General features: G+C 32.6%; 4 protein-coding genes across 4 annotated transcripts; 2 read left to right on the top strand and 2 right to left on the bottom strand.

Moving 5' to 3' along the window:
- The first annotated feature begins 478 nt into the window (after positions 1 to 478).
- On the top strand, positions 479 to 3,641 carry LOC139839634 (calcium-dependent protein kinase 26-like). The gene is made up of 7 exons (XM_071829756.1): positions 479 to 1,304; positions 1,891 to 2,034; positions 2,129 to 2,281; positions 2,354 to 2,469; positions 2,600 to 2,767; positions 2,855 to 3,079; positions 3,301 to 3,641. Exons 1-7 carry the CDS (start codon positions 551 to 553, stop codon positions 3,412 to 3,414), a joined length of 1,674 nt encoding a protein of 557 aa, XP_071685857.1. The 5' UTR covers positions 479 to 550; the 3' UTR covers positions 3,415 to 3,641.
- On the bottom strand, positions 3,636 to 8,221 carry LOC139839635 (protein THYLAKOID ASSEMBLY 8, chloroplastic-like). The gene is made up of 3 exons (XM_071829757.1): positions 8,082 to 8,221; positions 7,191 to 7,561; positions 3,636 to 4,073 (listed from the first exon to the last, which is right to left on the bottom strand). The coding sequence occupies exons 2-3, from the start codon at positions 7,530 to 7,532 to the stop codon at positions 3,666 to 3,668; spliced, it is 750 nt and encodes a 249-aa protein (XP_071685858.1). The 5' UTR covers positions 7,533 to 7,561; positions 8,082 to 8,221; the 3' UTR covers positions 3,636 to 3,665.
- A 1,062-nt stretch (positions 8,222 to 9,283) lies between these two features.
- LOC139845053 (protein SYM1-like) lies at positions 9,284 to 11,875 on the bottom strand. Its single transcript, XM_071835277.1, has 6 exons — positions 11,526 to 11,875; positions 10,881 to 11,021; positions 10,674 to 10,787; positions 9,901 to 10,074; positions 9,680 to 9,795; positions 9,284 to 9,584 (listed from the first exon to the last, which is right to left on the bottom strand). Exons 1-6 carry the CDS (start codon positions 11,868 to 11,870, stop codon positions 9,512 to 9,514), a joined length of 963 nt encoding a protein of 320 aa, XP_071691378.1. The 5' UTR covers positions 11,871 to 11,875; the 3' UTR covers positions 9,284 to 9,511.
- A 1,585-nt stretch (positions 11,876 to 13,460) lies between these two features.
- On the top strand, positions 13,461 to 14,564 carry LOC139842596 (F-box/kelch-repeat protein At1g16250-like). The gene has a single exon (XM_071832716.1). It carries the CDS (start codon positions 13,461 to 13,463, stop codon positions 14,562 to 14,564), a length of 1,104 nt encoding a protein of 367 aa, XP_071688817.1.
- The last annotated feature ends 9,038 nt before the right edge of the window (positions 14,565 to 23,602 follow it).

Raw genomic sequence — 23,602 nt, 5'->3', positions numbered from 1 at the left:
GCCTAATAAATGATACCCTTCATCATGGCTTCAAGGTTATTGATCATGTATAAATATGTCGTGCATTATTTGTCACAAAACCAGATTTTGAATAGGTTCGATCTCAATTAATGTGCAATGATCTTAATTTTATATTTAATGGTAAAAGATCCAATCTTTATACGTTATATTTTTCAAAGATCAGTTTTTTCGATCCTGTTCATATGGGTTCTTATCTTAATGTGCTTTAATGAATGTTACCATCAACATAATTTCAAGATTATTGGTCAAGAATCAATTTTTCTTCTCTATTTTAATTCCTGTTTAAATGGGTTGAATCTCAATTCAGAAATTTTGTAATGTGTTTGCCTCATTATATTCTTATGATTGTTCATATTGTGATTTAAGGATGTTTGTGGCTGATTGGTAGAAAATTATGTCTTTTTGCAGCTAATTTGATGACAATAATATGGCTTTTTTTGGCTAATTGGTAGGATATTTGATGATAATACTAAAAATGGAATGAAGAGAAGGCTTAAAGTTTATTAGTGAAGGTTTTTTTATTGTTTTTATGGGCAATACATGCCGTGGTTCTTCTGCTGTAAAAGTAAATCAGAGCTTAAATCAGCCTGAAAAAAAGTCAAGTTCCAATAGACATAACCAGAGCTCATCGAACTACTCATCTACTACTTCGAAACCTAAAAATCGCGTAGTCGAAGTTCCAAAAAAAGAAACCAAATCCCATTTGAATCCTACCCCGGAACCGAAATCCCCACTTAAAGAAGCCACCATGAACCGCCACAACCCCAATCAGATTTATTATGTTCTTGGTCATAAAACTGACAACATTCGTGATCTTTATACGGTGGGTCAAAAACTCGGTCAAGGTCAGTTTGGTACAACTTATTTATGCACCGAGAATTCAACGGGTACAAACTATGCGTGCAAGTCTATTTCGAAAAGGAAGTTGATTTCAAAAGAGGATGTAGAAGATGTTAGGAGGGAGATTCAGATAATGCACCATTTGGCCGGACATAAGAATATTGTAACGATTAAGGGTGCATATGAAGATCCTTTATACGTTCATATCGTTATGGAGCTTTGTAATGGTGGAGAATTGTTTGATCGGATTATTCAAAGAGGGCAATATACTGAAAGAAAAGCAGCTGAATTGACTAAGATTATTGTCGGTGTTGTTGAAGCGTGCCATTCGCTTGGAGTCATGCATCGAGATTTGAAACCCGAGAACTTTTTGTTGGTTAACAAGGATGATGATTTTTCACTCAAGGCCATTGATTTTGGACTCTCAGTTTTCTTCAAGCCAGGTGATCTTTTAGTGTAACTGGTTCTTTAATTGATTATTTAAATAGCCTCTATACTTTTTAAAACAGAACTTATTGTGAAAACGCACATCTAATTCCTAACTTATAATAGCTCGTTTTCTGATTCTGATTTTTCAAGTCCGAATGATCAAGTTTGAAAACGGACATCCAAATGCCAACTTAGGGTGTGTTTGATATATTTGAATGATTCAAAGGTTATGAAATACGATAACCTGTTTGATAATCATTTCATTGAACAATGCAAATGATGTAAAAGTTATCGTATTAACCTTTTACATGTATATACGATATAATTGTTTAATGAGTTTTCTTGATACAATTTAAAGACGATATTTCATAAAATTTAGATGTTTGATGGTTAAAAGAGTATTTCAATCTGAATGGTTCATATTGAATTTTGAATCATTCAACACCATATGTCATTATGTCATTCAGAAACAAACGCGCTTAATGCTGAATTGTTCAGCATTCAGCCCTTTAAGCCTTTATTCGTTCATTTACGTCAATGCTCTTTAAGCCTTTATTCATTCATTTACGTCTTATGGAATATTATTTGATGATTAATCAGGTCAAATTTTCAAGGATGTGGTGGGAAGCCCATATTATGTTGCACCAGAGGTGCTTTTGAAGCATTACGGTCCGGAAGCAGATGTGTGGACCGCAGGGGTGATACTTTATATACTTCTAAGTGGTGTACCTCCGTTTTGGGCCGGTATCTAGTCATACTCTTAATTCTTACATTGAATTGGCGTGGACTTACTTGAATGCGTGTTTGAACTTTTTTTTTTTTTTTAACTTTTTGGTAGAAACACAACAAGGGATATTTGATGCAGTTCTGAAGGCAGATATAGACTTTGAATCGGACCCATGGCCCGTTATATCTGATAGTGGGAAGGATCTTATTAGAAAGATGTTATGTCCTCATCCTGAACAGCGTTTAACCGCTCATCAAGTTCTCTGTTAGTTTTGGTAGCTTCGTAATCATATACGTGAAATTTCAGGTTTATATTGTGCTAACGATTTAATTATAGGTCATCCATGGATATGTGAAAACGGTGTTGCTCCTGATAGAGCACTTGATCCTGCGGTTCTTTCTCGTTTGAAGCAGTTCTCTGCCATGAATAAGTTAAAGAAAATGGCTTTGCGGGTATATGGATGTTTTTAAGTTTGATATAATAATATGATTTACAATAATAAAGTATTTTTACAAAGCAACTACTATGTTAATCATGAAATGAAAATTTTTAAATAGTTTTTTTTTATGGTGGTACTTGCAGGTGATAGCCGAAAGCTTGTCTGAAGAAGAGATTGCCGGGTTGAAAGAAATGTTCAAGGCAATGGATACGGATAACAGTGGTGCCATTACATTTGATGAACTGAAAGCTGGTCTAAGAAGGTTCGGTTCAACGTTAAAGGATACAGAGATTCGAGACCTTATGGATGCGGTAAGACTAGTTTTACTAGACTTGTCATATTACATTTATTATATGATCTAATAATAAATACTCCGTAATAATTTACTATATATTCAGGCGGATGTGGATAACAGTGGGACAATTGACTACGGAGAATTTGTTGCTGCTACGATGCACTTGAACAAACTGGACCGTGAGGAGCATCTAGTTTCTGCTTTCCAGTATTTTGATAAGGATGGAAGTGGTTATATTACAGTTGATGAGCTTCAACAAGCGTGTACAGATCACAATATGACTGATTTTCTTGTGGAGGATATCATTAAGGAAGCCGATCAAGATAATGTAAGTCCACATATGTCGAATTATGGAAGTGCTTCTTTTAGTAGTGGTAGCAAAATGGGCGGGTTGGATAAGAGACTAAGACGGGTTATATTTTGTTTAAATTTGAAATGGGTCAGGTGGGATTGGGTTTAAGACACTTCTTGTCCTTAGAAAACTTGTGTGCCTATATGTTTACTAGGATTATAATGTCACTAATAATATATATTTACTGCTTTTTACAGGATGGAAGGATTGATTATGGAGAATTTGTTGCTATGATGACAAAAGGAAATGGAGGAATTGGAAGACGAACAATGCGCAAGAGTCTTAACATAAGAAAGCAAGGGGATCAATAACCGACACATCATTATATGCTACCATACGAATGTAATTATTCATTTACTGTTTGATTAAAGAATGCTAGTGAATCAGGCATGGTAGAATTGATTCAGCTGGATAATGGTTTCCTCTTTTATACAATTAGCCAGTTAATTTATCGAAAGGTTAAGAGATTCATTCGCTATTTACGGTTTTCAAGTTATACTTAATTATGGATGATGTTCAAAACCATGTTTATCTAACTGTTATGATATGGAATTATACAGTTCTAAGTGTTGTTCATTTCCATATTTTCTTGTTCATCTACAAACTCAATGGAATCACCATAATATTTTTGAGCTTCTCTCCTAACACTTTCTGAAAGGCTTGTTTCGCCTTTTGACTCTAAATGGCTGACTAATAACTTGAATGTTGACCTATCTGGCTCACAGCCTACCTCTTTCATCAACTCAAAGCAATCCATTACTAGTTTAATGAAGTTGTAACTCATCAAAGTTTCCAACAACACATTAAAGCCCTCGGTTTTGGCCTGTAATCTACCTTTTTCGCCTTTCATTTCAAGATATATCGTATCAACTTCATCATACAAGCCATTCCTTGCCAAGACCAAGATCATTTCAGCATATAACGTTACCTCGGGTTTGTACCAATGCTCTTTTTGAATTTCTGCAAATACCTAAATAAATAATAACGAATATCAGATAGCAAAATTGGAAACCATTGATTCAACTTTAGCTCATGTATAAAATGTACATGTCTTTATAACCCAACAGCTAGATGACAGACTATTATATGTTCAAAGAACACAATGCAATTTATAACAACATATTTTCACTTACTAACTAATATGTTCACACCGAACTTTAATCCTTATAAGATCACTACACTTCCCAAAAACTGATTATTTTTAGTAATTTCCATAAGAACATATGTAATCAGCTAACAAAGTTGTGTGCTTTAGCAAAACTATAAGTTTAGTTATCCATGTTAAAATTAGTGCAACATAATCCCTTGATTTATGGGATATTACAATCCCTTGATTTATGGGATATTTCCAAATTATAGATATCTTGCATTTAATATAGAGATTGTAGGATATCTCTTTTATATCTAGCATTTAATGTTTCTTAGATATAGTTGGTTTGCATTTATTATGCATTTAATATTTCTCTTGTATTTAAAGAGGTAGTATGTAACATTTGAAAATAAGGAAAACCATTTACAATACACTTCAAGTTTGTACATTCTTTGTTCATATTTTGTTTACTAAACTTCTATTCTAGCAAGTTATTAATTATTTTATAGTATCAAGAGCTTGGTTATAAACTTGGTTATAAGTTTAGTCCTAAGTTAAACTTTGTGTGCAATTACTCAAAGTGTAAACTAGTTTCTTGCTAATCAAAAATGGAAGTCTCAAATGTAAACAATGGAGGTATGTTCAATGGTATGGAAAGACTTGTAGGCAACAACTACAAGTATTGGGAGATGTGTATGGAGGCTTATCTCCAAGGTCAAGATCTATGGGAACTTGTGGCCGGAAGCGATGCCATAATTCCCGTAGAAACTCTTGAGCAAGGCGAGTCACGAAGAAAATGGAAGATTAAGTGTGGGAAGGTTCTCTTTGCGTTGAGGACATCAATTAGCAAAGAGTTCATAGAACACGTTCGTGATCTTAACTCGCCAAAGGAGGTTTGGGATACTCTTGAGAAACTCTTTACCAAGAAGAACCGCATGGTTGCAATTCTTGGAAAATGAGTTAGCAACCTCAAGTTAGAAAGTCAACAAGAGAAAAGAGACAACCAAGACATCTAAGTGACTATGAGGTGAACACAGTCACAACTTGTTTCTTTTCAGGTGGCTTAACCGAAGAACCAACATGTTATGAAGAAGCTAAAGATTCTCCGGATTGGAGAAAAGCAATGCAAGAGGAAATTGATGCATTGGAAAAGAATGAAACTTGGGAGCTTGTCAAGAAACCGGAAGCATGTAAACCGGTTACTTGCAAATGAGTCTACCATTTGAAGAAGAACTCGGATGGAACCATTAATAGGTTCAAGGCTCGGTTGGTGGCTCGTGGCTTTTGTCAAAGTTATGGGCTTGATTATGAGGAAACTTTTAGCCCCGTGGCTAAAATGGTAACGGTGAGAACAATAATCTCACTAGCAGTTACGAAGGGTGGAAATTGTGGCAACTTGATGTGAAAAATGCTTTTCTATATGGAGAGCTTGATCGTGAGGTGTTCATGGAACAACCTATTGGGTTCATTTCAAATCAATTTCCAGAATATGTGTGCCGGTTGAAGAAAGCTCTTTATGGCTTGAAACAAGCTCTGAGAGCTTGGTACGGTAAGGTTGCACAATACCTTGTCTTTTGTGGTTTTAAGATTTCTGATGCGGATTCTAGTTTGTTTGTAAAGAAAGAACCAGGTTTCCATGTTTTTGTGTTATTATATGTTGATGACATGATTATCACCGGAGGTCAGAAATCTCTCGTTTAAGTGATGATCTTTCGGTTCGTTTTAAAATGAAGAATCTGGGGGAGATTGGATGTTTTCTTGGCTTAGAAGTTGATAAATTAGAAAACGGGTACTTTATCTCTCAAAGGGGTTATGCAAGAAGTCTCTTGGAACGTTTCAACATGGGGGACTCAAAGCCTATGACTACTCCAATGGAACCAAACCTCAAAATGAAGAAAGATCAAGGAAAAGAGCTCAAGGATGTGAAGTTGTTCCGACAAATGGTTGGGAGTTTAATCTATCTAACCATCACAAGGCCGGAAATTTCTTACTCGGTTGGCATTGTTTCTCAATTTATGCAATGTCCAACTAATGTTCATCTTGATGCAGCAAAAAGTTTCCTTCGTTATGTGAAAGGATCAATGGGTCACGGTTTGTGGTACAAGAAGTGTGACGATGTTTTGTTAAATGGTTTCGTGGATGCAGATTGGATGGGGGACGCAAATGATCGCCATTCAACTTCGGGTTACTGTTTTAACATGGGTTCCGCGGTTATTTCATGGTGTAGTAAGAAGCAAGATGTTGTTGCTTTGTCTAGCACGGAAGCAGAATACATAGCTGCAATAATGGCGGCTCAAGAATGTATTTGGTTAAGAAGATTGATTGGTGACATACTTGAAAAAGTAGATTATGTTGTCAAATTGAAATGTGACAACGAAAGTGCAATCAAGCTTGCTTCGAATCCCGTGTTTCATGCCCGTACTAAGCATATAGAAATGAGATATCATTTTATTCGTGAAAAGGTTCTTAGTGAGGAGATCGAGCTAGCAAACGTAAGGACAAATGCTCAAGTAGCCGACATCTTTACTAAAGCTTTAATGAAAATCAAGTTCATGGAATTTCGAGAAACGTTGGGGATTTTTGATCGAGAGTTTGCACTAAGGGGGAGTGTTAAAATTAGTGCAACATAATCCCTTGATTTATGGGATATTACAATCCCTTGATTTATGAGATATTTCCAAATTATAGATATCTTGCATTTAATATAGAGATTGTAGGATATCTCTTTTATATCTAGCATTTAATGTTTCTTAGATATAGTTGGTTTGCATTTATTATGCATTTAATATTTCTCTTGTATTTAAAGAGGTAGTATGTAACATTTGATAATATAAGAAAATTCAACCAATACATGTCTAGTTTTCAATTTGTTCATACGTGTTTGTTTACTTAACTTTCATTCTAGCAAGTTATTTATTCTTTTAATCCAAATTAAAAACAAGGTGAAAGTGCATTATATTTCTTAGCATTTTTTTTTTTTTGTAAAAATAGACTGACCGTAAGAGCCAATTGGGATTGGTCTTGGCGAAAGAGTTCACGAAGGATGGCCATCATATCAAACTTGAGTAACCTGCTAAACTTGGAATAAATGACTTGCTGTTGGTCTACGGATTTAGATGCGCGTTTGAGTGCTTGAACTGTTTGGATGGCTTCGATGCTCAGATTTCGACCTTTCTGCAAGGGTTTCCTATTTTTGCTTCTGTCTCTCATTGTTACTCTCATCCGTACCCCTCTACCAACTTTCTTCCCAAATTCAAGTGATGGGCCGTTTGAACGTTCCATAAAAGCACAACGCATTCTTGCTTGTATACAAACGATGCCATATACACCGCAATTCATACTACTGATTGCAATGGTTGTCTTATACACTACATTGAAACACACTTGTTCTGTTCAGAAATTATGCAAATAGAGACATGTATAACCTTATATGTATTCATATTAAGACATGTACGTGTCTTTAATCTTATAATTTCATGTTTTTTTGCAAAATGTCTGGAGGGGGGAAATTTAGGGGTGTTTGGGATTGCTTAATTTTGTACTTTGAAGTGTTTATTTATCTGCTTATTGCTTATTTCAATAGCAGATAAGCAAAAACAAACAGTCTTCTTGAATCTGATTTATCTCTTAAATATATAGATATATAGTCAAAAGCTAACTAGATAAGCCATACACACCAAGAATTCAAATAAATGAAGAGATTTTAACCAAGTAAATCACATGAGGCATAACATCGAACAGGTGGTGTGCTTCTAAGTATGAAAAAGTTAAGAACAGTTTCAACTGAGACATGTCATGAGGATATACTAAAAGGAAAGAAAAAAACAAATTCATACCAAAAATGTAGTCTATGAAACATAATAGTGTCAGAAAATAGAAGCTGCACACCTGATTGTATTCAACAAAGACCAAAGAGCGAAAAGACTTGTATATTGGTAAATTTCTAACGACCGATTCGACCCGTTCTTATGATTGTTAGTATTACTTGACCCGGATAATCCATCTAGAAGGATTTCTTTAATTTGACCGGTTGACATTTGATATCACGGGATAGTGCTAATCGGTTTAGTTTTCATATTTCAATTTGATTTGATTTGATGATTTATTCAGTTTTAAAATTTTTAAGTGTAAAATACAAAAATGATTAAAAGTAAAATTTTCAATTATTCAATAAAAATGATTTATTCAATAAAATTTTTATTCTATCATAAAATGATATCCCAGCTGCTACGCTATCCTTTATTATTGTTACATTAATTTTCAATTATACACAACTGACCTTTTAATCTAACTTAGGTTAAATTGGTTTTTTGTTTTTATATATTTTGATGAAAAACTTAAAAACATTACAAAGGATCTGATAATCAACAAGTACAATCGATGTAAAAGAATCAAATAAGAGCCATAACCAAATTAAACAAACAGTCTTACCCAGAGGGTAAAAACACCTTTAACTAGGAGACAAATGTAAACTAAAGTTATAATAAACGATAATAAGTGCCAACTATACTAAACAATTCCAACGAACAAACAAACAACGACGATGACCGAGAAAACGTCGACACTACCGGTGCAAAACAATCAAACCGAACCGCCGACCACCCTCCGGAGAAACTGACAACCACCATCACACGTACTCCATGACCTCAGTCCCAAACCAAGATGTTACAAATTATCGCATCATAATCTTAACAAAAAAAAATAAAAAATAAAAAAAATACAATAAAGATGAAAAATGAACTAAAATCACTGTCAATAAATCATGTTTTTATGCAAAAGCAAATCAGCAACGTCCCAGCATCGTGTTGTTGCCTTGTTGGTTCCTATACAACTATGACAAATTATGGAGTAAATAAAAATCATCATCACCATCATAAAATATATAAAACAAATGCAATAAATCTATATCAAAAACTACAATGAGAGAGCTTAATTTGTGTATGAAACCCACCCGTTTTTTTAGCCTCTTGAATGTCACTCACGTGCACCTCTTGCGATCTGTTTTTCTTTGTAAACTTTTTCAATCATCACTAATTCAATACAAGAAAAGTAATTAAAAGAATAAAAATAATAACATCATTAAAGCTGTTGTAACAAATTCAATCTAGTTTATATCATCTCTAGGTTAAGGTTCAGAAGGTCTCAAATTATTAAATTTTCCCTCTGAAAACAACCCTATTATAGATCAATTATATATATTTACCCTACATTGTGTATAACAATTTTCTATCTATTACAACTCATCCCTGTAACGGTGTAAGGATCGCATGTAAAGCTTATACAAATGTCCTTACAAGAATTATATAGACTAATAATCATCAATGTTTCTTTGTCGGGTCTACTTCCGATGGCGTATCTAAAATCCGTGCTTCTGATTTCTCATTCGAGTACCTGAAAAACAGGAAAGTTAGAAGACGCTCTATGATCGTATCTGAACAATGCAAAGTCGAAGTTGGTTCAACTTTCGTAAGGATATATATACTTACGTAGAGAGTATTGTGACCCAGACGAGTTCCACACAGTCCACCCAAAGAAGTCTTTGCTCAACAGGAATCAAACCGTAGGTTATTAAGTGCGCAAATGGCCATAACTTCCAACCAGCCTAAGTATTAAATTCAATAAAATATCAATCAAACAAAAGTTAAAACATTCTAAATGATAGTGCGTTACAATATTCATATGATATCTCCTGACAATAGGATCTTACCGTCAACAACGGCACGAACGTTGTCTTCAGTTCATTTAAGATATTCTCCGGGGGCTCGAAGCGGAGTAAACCCAGAAACACAAAATAGATGCTGTTCCACACTGCTGACCATACTGTCTGATCAAACGCAATTTTCGCAGGTACTACCCACCAATCTTTTGAAGGAATAAGAGCCTACACATAAAATAGAAAATCATTTAGCCACGAGAATATGCTAAAACGGCAATATTCTAAAAATAATATGCTCTACAAGTAATGATTCTGACGTACTGGAAATATCAAAGCTAGACGGTACACGTAAATGGATTGTATCCATGATGACTAAGAGTGGCGAAATAGGTAGACAGACAACTAGGGAAATGGGTCAACAGGGTTCGGGTCAAAACATGTCGGAACAAGTTGGTTAACCTAAAACACTTTTTGTTCAAAATTTTAATTATTAAACAGAGACCACAATCTTATCAAAAACTTTAGCACTTCAAGAATGCTCCAAGCTTTTTGTAAAAATGACTTAATAGACTTTGAGTAAAATTCAACCATTTGGACCTGTTTCCTTAAACAGTTTTATTTTTTATTTAGCATGAGTCAAGAGATAAACTGCACCGACCCATTTATAGGTAAATGGGTCAAATTGCCACCTCTAAATCCATGACAGATAACTAAACCAGCACAATGATGTTTTTTAGTCTATATACGTCCGTCTTTAGGGTGGGTAACCGAATTTTAAAAGTAAAACAATAAAAAGGTGTAAAAATCATGGGTATTAGTATTACCTCACATAATTGGTAATAATAATGAGAAAGGGATCCATGGAGAGTGAATCCAACAAGGCCTGATCGAAACAAGCGAGTCCTATCAAACTCGAATAACGGCTTCCCTTCATAACACTGCAAAACTCATCTATAAACAACTCAAACAGAATAATAAATTAAAAAAAAAAAAAAAAAAACTTTGTAGCAAAAAGAATGTAAAGAACTTGCTTGTGCAATCCAATCACCCAAAGAGTAAACTATCCCACTAATCGCCATCTTAGCCAATACCGGATTTTCTTTAAGAGCTTCTTCATACGCAATCCAGTTGTGCTCGGGAGCATATCTAAGTATCTCATAAAGAGTCCATCCCTGTTTGCATAAGTGTATAAACAATTGGTACACCAGCTAACATCAACGGTTTATATCTAAGTAACTTCTACAAAAATGTTCATACTTCTCAGTGATTCAGATCAATCAGGGCTCGTTGAAGAAACATATCGATTCAAATAAATGAATACTATAAAAAAGCAATAACAAGGAATAAAGACTAGCCATTTGAGCACCCCTGGTGCACTTGATCCTCTTTTGGGTCTATAAATTCAGTTCCAACTATTTTCATTGATTCTAAGATACTTAACTATGTACATTTGACTTCTAAATAATATAATTATCACTTTAAATTCTCAAAACCAAAATCTGAAAAACCCTAATTGTTAGCAAGTTGCAATGCCTAAACAACCCATATGAAACTAAAGTAAAAAAGCAAAAAAGTTCGAAAATTTCATAAATTTAGAGACACCAGAAGCAACTACTAATTACAATACACTTAATCTAACAAAGCACAAATGAACTAAATGGTAGATAAAAACTTACATGCCAATACTCATGATCAATGGTGAGCAACCTAGTGACAGCGAGAGTACCAAAACCAAGCACAATTGAAGCATTAATTGCTTTACTCACAAACCCATCATCAATTTCTTCAGGATCACTTTTAACCACAAATTCCTTATCTGCACCCTCCAATTTACTTCCAGTTTGTTCATCTTGTTTGATATTTGAGACACTAAATTTGATTAAAGGGTATAACTTTTTATTCTTTCTTGATATATTTAAGAAACTAGATGAGGAATAAGAAATGGTGATTGAAGATGAATTAAGTTTTGTTGGTGGATGTAATTTGGTAGTTGAGAAAACATAATTCTTCACGAAAGCCATTGTTGTATGATCTTATGAAGTTTTGGGCTTTTTGCGGTTGGGTTAAGAAATTGGATGCTTTTATAGATATTACAAAAATAGTCCTTTAAGTTTTGAGGATTTGAGAATTGCTACGTGTGCTTTTAATTATCATTACATTTTCATCGACACATAGATACAACCAAAGTTTGACTTTGTTGTTCGTTGATAAAAAGGTTGACTTTAATATCTTATTTCCCACCTAAAGTTCGTGCCAAGTTTTCATAATATAACGCCTAAACAATTTTTCAATTTCATTGTTATTATCAATCAAAAAGATTTTAAAATGTGTTCAAATCGAGCAATGACATATTAATTCCTTTATTAGCGAATACCTAGTCAAGTACGTATGAGTTTCTACCTTTATCTAGGTAAAAATGTTTCAATTCTAATCTTAATCCTTTATTAGCAAAAACTTGTTACTCCGTATATAATTCACAAGGCCACTCCTAACTGATAAATGGAAGACTATAGGATGGACTTTAAAGCTTATTACAATGCCTACAATTCATTAGAAAGACCGAATTTCATGTGATAATTGAACGACTTGACTTTTTTGAGAATCACACTAGTTTTCGATAATACATATATTATACGCGCAAAAAAAAAAGTAATCAACACCACTACTTTTGCGTCTCCATCTTCTCCCGTTTTAATTCTACAAAAAATAACATCAAAATAATAAGGAACGTGTCATTTGTGTTATTCGAATAACACACAAAAAAAAAAAAAAAAAAAAAAAAAAAAAAAAAAAAAAAAAAAACACACTAGCGATGAGAGTGTTGTTATTAACTAACCTAAAACACTTAGTTTTATTTTTCCCTTTTCGAGATCAAGTTTCCGATTGATTTTACGAGACGACTAATTTTCGAGGCGACAACTTGTGCATGATGAAACTCCATGAACATGAGAGTTCTTTTTATGTTCCACAAATTCAAACTATGGACCTTCTTTTGTAATTAGTGAGAAAGTCAAAATCACCACTCTGACTACCACTTCACTAAATTATTATAGATTACTTCAACCTTTAATTAGAGCCTTAGACTCTTAGAGGACGATAAACTGATTGGTAACTATCTCCAAGAAGAAAAAAGAAATCTACAAGGAAAGTTACAAGTTGGTCAAACCACAAAAACAATGTTTTGACCATTCAACGTTACCTCGTATTTCACAAGTACATTGCAACATAAGCCAATTAATATTCTTAGTTTCTACCCTAAAACATAGAAAGATATCAATCAAAATAAACAAGAAAATCGCATAGGTAGCAACTCCCGCCATAATCTAATCCAAATATGTTATTTTGTCCATTCATGTAAATAGTAGGTAATTTGATTGAAATTACCACTCTTAAAATTCTAAAATGCTCTTATTGTAAGACGTCCAAAAATGAGAATAGTAGCTACAAATATTAGAAAACAAAATATCAAAGCATAGAATTGGTCGTTCAGTTTATTTACACTTGATTGGTTTCTATATAAGTCTATCAAAGCAAAGTTATCAAAACTCTACAATCTTCATAAGTTTCCTAATTGATACACAACCTCTCCCCCCATTCACTTCAAAAGTTCCATGAGCTCCTTAGCTTCATTATCACGACAAGATGAAGATTCACCCCAATATTGTGTTTACGCCTCGTTTTCAGCCAAAAGTCCTTCAACTGAAACGACTAACATATCAAACTGGATCGAGTGCTACAACCCTTTATCCAATAACTGGCATCGAGTTACATCAATACCAGGATTACTCGAAAACCATGTTTTAAAAGGCTTCTCAATGGTCATTATGAATGACTACATTTATATCATAGGCGGTCTCCTTTGTCATAACGTGACACTTGAAGGTGATCATGATTCTAATGACGGATGCCAAATTGACGTAGAAGTTTTACAATCCGTACGATGTTATAATATCACAAATGACACGTGGAATAAATGTGCGCCACTTAATATTGCACGTTATGATTTCGCGTGTACAGTTAGTGGAAACAAGATTTATATCGCTGGTGGAAAATTTAAAACTGATAGTGTGAAAGGCGTTTCATCGTCTGAAGTCTATGACCCGGCTCTTGATGAGTGGGAATTACTACCCAAAATGAGCACGTTGCGATATAAATGTGTTGGTGTCACTTGGCAACAACGGATTTATGTCGTCGGAGGCTTTACTGAATATGAAACTAATGATATTCAAGGACCATTTAGTATGACAAATAGTTCAGCTGAAGTTTATGATACAATCAACAATAAATGGGATTTTCTACCGCGTATGTGGGACCTCGATGTCCCGCCTAATCAAATAGTTGTTGCAGGAGGACAACTTTTCAGTTGCGGCGATTGTTACATAAAATGGAAAGGGTATATTGAGAATTTCGACCGAGAACTTAATATGTGGAACGCTGTCGATGGCTCATCTTTGTCGTCGCCAACTTCCATGCTCGATTTTACATCGCCGAAGCGGCCACTAATGGAACAAATGTACCTTACAATTGCACCAATCGAGACACGTTTGTACTTTCTAGCTGGTTATAAAATGAACGGTGAAACGTCAAAGTTTAGGTCTGAAGTTCATGTTTTCGACACATCAAGAGATGGAGGCGTTTGGATGAATTTCGAGCCAGTGATCGAGGATGGCGAGAAAGAGCTTTCGTGTCATTGTGCGGTTTACAGAAAGGCGTGATTTATGAGAGATGCATCATTGTACGTCTAATAATATTACTCGTACTATTATACCGTGTGAAATTATCTATCTATCTATGTATGTATAATAAACATGTCAAAATCAAAATGTTGAAATAAAAGAAGAATAAGGGACATGACGATGATCGATCATGATATGATAAATCCACATATAATAAAGTTTGAACTAATTAAAAATCTATTAGGCTTTTTCCTAGGGGTTCTTAATTTCTTGTAGAGTATTTTGTATTTTTTTTTTTTTTTGCCTATTTGATTTTAGTTGAATGTCTTCATTATTTGTACCCATCGGCTCAATATTAATCCTTGAAACTTTGAAACTCGTGTGGTACTGTATGCAAATACGGAATAGTGAAACCCAAGCAACACAATATTCTGTTAGAAAAAAGTTGTGAATAAATCGGGTAAACGGAATTCAATTTCTAAGTTATCTAGAGATCAGAGAGTGAAAAAAGGGACTCTTGAGTTTTTTTTATGAAAAGAAACTAGCTTAAGACCCGCGGAATAGCGGGTTTCTGTAACAAATTTTTTAAAGGATCAAATTTGTGTCAGTTCATGTAAAAATTAACCACAAATGATGTATAAATAAACAAATGAAGACCAATAATGTAGTTAAACGAAATATTAGATGTAAAATAAGTAGAATGCAAACAAAAAATAAAATCAAAACTATAAAATGTAGAATGGAACTCGCTGCGCATTTAGCTCTCTTCCTTTCCATTCTACCTACAATGAAACCAAAACCATAGGAATGAAAATTATGTATCCTTCAACATTTTTGGTTGTAGGTCCCGCAACTTCGCTTATTCCCACATGTTGCATTTAATGTTTCGTTGGTATGATTGTAGCATTTGAACTTGAACATATTCTTCAATCGCAGCTGAAAAAATAGATAAATATTTTGAAGTTAATTGCAATAGCAATAATTTAAAAACATGAAAGCAAATCGAGGCATAACTAAAATCTACTTATGTGACTAAAAACCAATGTGATAGCATAAGCACGTGAATTTAAGACTATTGAAATGATCATAAAGTGACAATTATAAGCAGTGGCGGATCCAAGAATCCGTAACACTGGGGGCGGAAATTTTGCAACAGTAATTGTAATAAACCAACTTCACTATTAAAATCTGAAAAAAGGCTTAAATACATAAGCATAAGTAAAAAATACAACATAATAACAATGGCAAAATAGCTTAGAAATAGCCCCAATGACCCAAAAAATTGCCAAAATCCTCCCAAAAAACTACACAAAATCTGCTTAAAAACTATCCAAAGCTACACTTTTTTTACGGAAACACGTCATTTGGAAAACGTTGAGATAAAGAATCATTGAAAAATACGATTTAAGAGAACATTAATAGGCATTGAAGAAGATGGTTCCTTTGTTTTAAGTAAGTTTTTCACAACTATCAAATTAACACCATTTGATCAGTAAACAAAATGAAACAACTAAAATCAAGTTAAAGAACACATTCATTAATTGAATAACGAAACATCAGATATCATCAAAGTTTAGCAGTAACCAAATTTATAACAAGTGACATAAAAAGTTTTAGCCCATAATTTAGATCGTTAGTGAATAATTTAGTAGATTAGCAGCTAACCTAGGTGGACCAAAGTGGCAAACAACATAATTTATCAGTATGCATCGATTTGAAATCCAACCATTGGCTTAATAATAAACAAAAAACATATCACTTCAATCACATTTAAATCACATGTTAGTTGTAAATCAAACATAAAAAATACCTGAACAAACTTTTTGGATCATATTTTTCATATACAGGGTATCTCCTCTCTCCTCTTACAGGTTGAAACCCGTTGTAGTTTTTTTGAAGTATATGACAATGCTACACACAAAAAACTTGTTAAGCATGTTAAGTCAATTAGATCACTGCAAGTGAATGTTTTGCAAACTATATCTATTTTCATACTAATTGATACGCTTCCACTTGTGATTATAACAGTAAATATTACTGTACATATTTACTCCTAAATCAGATAAGTTATTTTCAAAAAACTTAGGAGTAAGAATGTTGAGTCAAACTGGCCTTTGACTTCTCCATTTGACTTTTAGAAGTCAAATCCGTCTAACCTCACAAACCTGTGCTTATGATCATACCAGCACTGCCCGTTACACTTTATATTGATAATAATGTAAGTAAACTCATTATGACCCGTATGAAATGTCCCGTTCATATTGATTATAAACGTTTCATATTAATTGATTTCGTTGCGAGGTTTTGACCTCTATATGAGACGTTTTTCAAATACTGCATTCGTTTTTAAAACAAACTATAACCTTTATTTTATCGACAAGGTTAAAAGGACACCACCTAGATTATCCAGAAATGATAATCTAAAAATATCACACTTATACACTACCAATACATATTGGTTTACAATATTAATATGTTACAACAAAGTAAATCTCGAATGCAGTTTTAAACAATATTATACAAACATGCTGACACCAAATCTTGTCCATATTTTATCATGCAACAGCGAAAGCTCTTAATAATCACCTGAGAATAAACATGCTTTAAACGTCAACAAAAATGTTGGTGAGTTATAGGTATAACCTATATATATCAAATCGTAATAATAATAGACCACAAGATTTCATCTTTCAATAATATACAATCTGTATAAAAATCATTTATATGGTGAACACCTGGTAACCGACATTAACAAGATGCATATAGAATATCTCCATCATTCCGGGACACCCATCGGACATGATAAACTCGAAGTACTAAAGCAATCCAAATTCCAGAATGGGGGTTGTTAGTTCCCGTAGATCTACCTTTAGGATTCGCGTCAATTAGGGGCCAGTTCCCTAATTCTTAGGCTACCAAGCTAAAAAGGGCATATTCGATTTCGATCATTCAACCATAAAATGTAGTTTCACGTACTTGTGTCTATTTTGTAAAACATTTATAAAACTGCATGTATTCTCATCCCAAAAATATTAGATTTTAAAAGTGGAACTATAACTCACTTTCACAGATTTTTACTTCGTCGGGAAGTAAGACTTGGCCACTGGTCGATTCACGAACCTATAACAAATATGTACATATATATCAAAGTATGTTCAAAATATATTTATAACATTTTTAATACGTTTTAATGTTTTAAGTTTATTAAGTCAGCTGTCCTCGTTAGTAACCGACAACTAGTTGTCCACAGTTAGATGTACAGAAATAAATCAATATATATTATCTTGAATCAATCCACAACTCAGTGTATACACGTCTCAGGCTAGATCACAACTCAAAGTATATATATATTTTTGAAATCAACCTCAACCATGTATAACTAACTCAAACATTACTGCATATAGAGTGTCTATGGTTGTTCCAAATAATATATATACATGGGTCGATATGATATGTCAAAACATTTGCATACGTGTCTATGGTATCCCAAGATTACATAATGTATTAGAATACATGTATAATACAATATGAGTTAGCTAGGATATGATTAATATAGATTTGTTACCAATTTTCACGTAGCTACAACAAGCAAAATTATCCAATTTTGTTTTACCCATAACTTCTTCGTTTTAAATCCGTTTTGAGTGATTCAAGTTGCTATGGTTTCATATTGAACTTAAGTTTATGAATCTAAACAGAAAAAATATAAGTTTATAGTCGAAAATACAGGTTACAAGTCGTTTTTGTAAAGGTAGTCATTTCAGTAGAAAGAACGACGTCTAGATGACCATTTTGAAAAACATACTTCCACTTTGAGTTTAACCATGATTTTTGGATATAGTTTCATATTCATAAGAAAAATCATTTTCCCAGAAGAACAACTTTTAAATCAAAGTTTATCATAGTTTTTAATTAACTAACCCAAAACAACCCGCGGTGTTACTACGACGGCGTATATCCGGTTTTACGGTATTTTTCGTGTTTTCAGGTTTTAAATCATTAAGTTAGCATATCATATAGATATAGAACATATGTTTAGTTGATTTTAAAATTCAAGTTAGAAGGATTAACTTTTGTTTGCGAACAAATTTAGAATTAACTAAACTATGTTCTAGTGATTACAAGTTTAAACCTTCGAAAAAGGTAGTTTTATATATATGAATCGAATGATGTTATGAACATCATTACTACCTTAGGTTTTGTGGATAAACCTACTGGAAATGAGAAAAATAGATCTAGCTTCAAAGGATCCTTGGATGGCTTGAAAGTTCTTGAAGTAGAATCATGACACGAAAACAAGTTCAAGTAAGATTTCCACTCGAAATAAGATTGTTATAGTTATAGAAATTGAATTAAAGTTTGAATATGAGTATTAACTTGTATTAGAAAGATATCTTACTGTAAATAAGAAGGATTTCTTGAGGTTGGATGATCACTCAAAATGGATTTGCAAGATTGAAAGTAAGCTAGCAAACTTGGAAGTGTTGTTGGTGTGTTCTTGAGTAGTTGTTTTGTAACTTGGTTTATGTATGGATTTATGAACTAGATTGAGCTAGATTTTGATGAAGATGATGAAGAACACTTAGAACAATGTAAGAACACTTGAGAGAGAGTAATTTGATTCAAGAAAATTGAAATGGAAATGTGTTTGTGAGTCCTCTAGTTCACGTGATTTTAGGGGTTCCATATAGGCTCCATTAGTTTATAATTTTGTGAGATATTTCATGCTAGATGTTAAATGATAGTTTTCACATGGTTAGGTGACTCACATGGGCTGCTAAGAGCTGATCATTGGAGTGTATATACCAATAGTAGATACATTTAGAAGCTGTGTATTGTACGAGTACAAATACGAGTGCATACGAGTAGAATTGTTGATGAAAATGAATGAGGATGTAATTGTAAGCATTTTTGTTAAATAGAAGTATTTTGAGAAGTCTCTTGAAGTCTTTCAAAAGTGTATGAATATATATTAAAACACTACGTGTATATACATTTTAACTGAGTCGTTAAGTCATCGTTAGTCGTTACATGTTAGTGTTGTTTTGAAACCTTTAAGTTAACGATCTTTTTAAATGTTGTTAACCCATTGTTTATTATTGATAATGCTAAAAACGAACATATATTTCATAGCATTATCCTCAAGAAAGACAAGCTTTTAGTTGCAATTGTTCTATTTACAAGTGATATTCGTTTAAATAATAAAAGGTGAAGACAAAAGACAGATTCGGCGATTTGAAGACGCAAACGACCAAAAAGCTAAAAAGTACAAAGTACAATCAAAGTGGTTCAAATTATTGATGAGAAACGTCTAAAAGTTACAAGAGTACGAGCCGCAAAACGCAAAATACAAGATATTAAATTGTACGCAAGGACGTTCGAAAATCCGGAACCGGGACCAGAGTCAACTCCCAACGCTCGACGCAACGGACTAAAAATTACAAGTCAACTATGCACATGAATATAATATAATATATAATTAATTCTTAAAATTATATATATATATATTATATTATATATAAAACCGTCGGCAAACAAGAAAACAAATCTTTGTGAGCTGGAAAAGCATCCCATGCGATCACATAGCCTGGAAGTGCAAAATCCATGCGGTCGCATGGTGAACAATATCAGCTGACATCCTATATATTTCGCAGTTTTCGGCCGAATATCTACACCTAATTCAATCTCTCTATCTCTCACGTAATATATATATATATATATATATATATATATATATATATATATATATATATATATATATATATATATGTATATATATATATATATTATAATTTTAATTTTAATTTAATAATAATAAGGGTATGTTAGCGAATGTTGTAAGTGTGTAAGTCGAAATTCTGTCCGTGTAATGCTACGCTATTATTAATCATTGTAAGTTATGTTCATCCTTTTTAAATTAATGTCTCGTAGCTAAGTTATTATTATGCTTATTTAAATCGAAGTAATCATGATGTTGGGCTAAAATATTAAAGACGGGGTTATTGGGCTTTGTACCATAATTGGGGTTTGGACAAAAGAACGACACTTGTGGAAATTAGACTATGGGCTATTAATGAGCTTTATATTTGTTTAATTGAATGATAGTTCATTAATTTAATATAAAGATTTACAATTGGATGTACCTATAAATAACCATATACACTCGATCGAACACGATGTGCGGGATATTTATAAGTACTAATAATCATTCATTTAACCGGACACGAGAATGGATTAATAGTCAATGGACTTATTAAAACAGGGGTGAATTACATACAAGGAAAATTGGTGTAATTATAGTTTAAGTTCCCAATTATTTGGAATATTTGACTTCGGATATAAGAATAATTTGACGAGGACACTCGCACTTTATATTTATGACTGATGGACTGTTTTGGACAAAAACCAGATGGACATATTGAATAATCCAGGACAAAGGACAATTAACCCATGGTAATAAACTAAAATCAATACGTCGAACATCATGATTACGGAAGTTTAAATAAGCATAATTCCTTTATTTCATATTTCATCGCACTTTTATTTACTGTCATTTTATTTAATTGCACTTTTAATTATCGTACTTTATAATTATCGCAATTTTATTTATTGTCATTTTATTTATCGCACTTTTATTTATCGCACTTTAATTATTGTCATTTTACTTTACGCTTTAAATTAAGTTTTATTTTTAATATTTTACATTAGGTTTTAACTGCGACTAAAGTTTTAAAATCGACAAACCGGTCATTAAACGGTAAAATCCCCCTTTTATAATAATAATAATACTACTTATATTTATATATATATTTATATACAAATTTAGTTTTAAAAATATAGCGTTAAACTTGGCTAGCTCCCTGTGGAACGAACCGGACTTACTAAAAACTACACTACTGTATGATTAGGTACACTGCCTATAAGTGTTGTAGCAAGGTTTAGGTATATCCACTATATAAATAAATAAATAACTTGTGTAAAATTGTATCGTATTTAATAGTATTTCCTAGTAAAATATAAGCTATTTCGTATACACCTCTACGCACATCAAGTATTTTGGGCGCCGCTGCCGGGGAACTGCTTAAACGCCGGAAGCGAAACGCTATATATATATATATATATATATATATATATATATATATATATATATATATATATATATATATATATATATATATATATATAAAAGGATTTTTAATTTACTTTTGTAAAAATACGTTTTTAAAAATACATTTTTAAAAATACGTTTTTAAAAATACAAAAATATAAAAAAGCAAAATATATATATTTTTAAGAGTTTGTTAAATATATATATAAAATTATAAAGTTTCTTTATTTTTATTTTAGTTTTTAAAATATAAGTTTTTATTTGTTTATATAAATATTCTATAAAAACAGAAAAATTAAAAAAATTAAAGATTTTCGGGCCTAACACTGTAGCAGCCCAACAAGTGGCCTGGTATCCGACTCCATGCGACCGCATGAATATCCTACACACAATCCATGCGATCGCATGGACTGATTTGACAGCCCCGGTACCTTAGTCAACGAATTAGGGTTACGTTTTTATTATTATTATTATTATTATTATTATTATTATTATTATTATTATTATTATTATTATTATTATTATTATTATTATTATTATTAATTATAATTAGGGTTAATTATTATATTATTTAGTATTAGTTTTAGTTAATTTGTATTTTTAAGTTTAATTACTCTTATTAATATATAAAAATTAATACTTTTATAAAATAAATATAAAAATAATATTTTTATAAAAATAAATAATTTTATCACTTTTTATATCTTTTTATATTTCGTATCTTTTTAATCTTTTATTCGTAAATTGTATATTTTTCGTTCGTAATTAGTTCGTAACTTAATATTTTGCCGTAGTTATTTTTATTTCTAGATTTGTAGGCTTTGCCGTAAAATTCCTTAAGTGCTTTTTCTTTAGACTAAGATTTAAGTGCTTTAGAATTTTGCGACGCCGTTTTAAGATTTTAATACTTTTTAAATAATTGTCGTTTTGGATATAGAATTCCTTTTAAGCTTTAATACCTTTAGACGTAACTTTTAATTCTTAGTTTTTAGACTTTTAATTTTCGACGCGCTACAATTTTCTTATTTTTCGACCTCTTATTTTTCGACGCTTTCCGACGCGCTCTTTTTCTTTCTTATTTCTCGCCGCTCTAGTTTTTAGGACATATAATTTTCTATTTCTTCTCTAAAATTTCTTTAAATTTCGACGAAAAATTATTTTAAGCAGTTAAATTGATAGACATCCAAAATTTTCTGGTTCGTAGTAATAGTTGGATTTGTTAGTGGCGAGTTGTGGGCTTCCAATGTAAAGGGTCCTGGCTACCTGCTGCATCTATTGGCTATTCGAAACGTGGGCAAAATCAGAAAAGTCTAATAATTTGATAACTAATATAATTTTTATCTTTTATAACTAATAGGATATTCAGTGAATGCACCGAGGAAAACGTTCACCACCTTTTATACGTTCACCACCTGTAACTCGATTAAGACATCTAGCCAATATTGTCGCCGTTGATTTTTCTTTAGAATCGTCATCAAGTCGACCAAGTACTCCAATTCAAATTTCCGATAATCCATTTTTTGAACCCGACCTCACAATTGAGAATCCGGAGGATATTCAGGGACAATTCTGAGATCCTGAACCATTAATCTTTCCTCCGGAACCACCAATCATTCAAACAGAGATTGTCGAGGAACAAACCATTAAATCAGAATTCTCTAGTGATTCAGATTCAACAAATTCAATAATGGAAAATCTGGAACCTCTAAGTATGGAAGACCGAATGAGAGCTAAACGCACTGGCCAAGGTCACGCAATTACTCAACCAGACATTAATGCGCCAGATTATGAAATTAAAGGACAAAGCCTACACATGGTAACTAATCAATGCCAATTTAGTGGTGCACCGAAGGAAGATCCAAATGAACATCTTCATACATTTAATAGGATCTGTACTTTATTTAAAATCCGAGAAGTTGAGGATGAACAGATATATCTCATGTTATTTCCCTGGACTTTAAAGGGAGAA

The sequence above is a fragment of the Rutidosis leptorrhynchoides genome, chromosome 4 (genome assembly GCF_046630445.1).
Source record: "Rutidosis leptorrhynchoides isolate AG116_Rl617_1_P2 chromosome 4, CSIRO_AGI_Rlap_v1, whole genome shotgun sequence".
NCBI classification, from domain to species: Eukaryota; Viridiplantae; Streptophyta; class Magnoliopsida; order Asterales; family Asteraceae; genus Rutidosis; species Rutidosis leptorrhynchoides.
The sequence above is the reverse complement of the archived record's forward strand: the minus strand, read 5'-3'. Positions and strand labels throughout refer to the sequence as shown.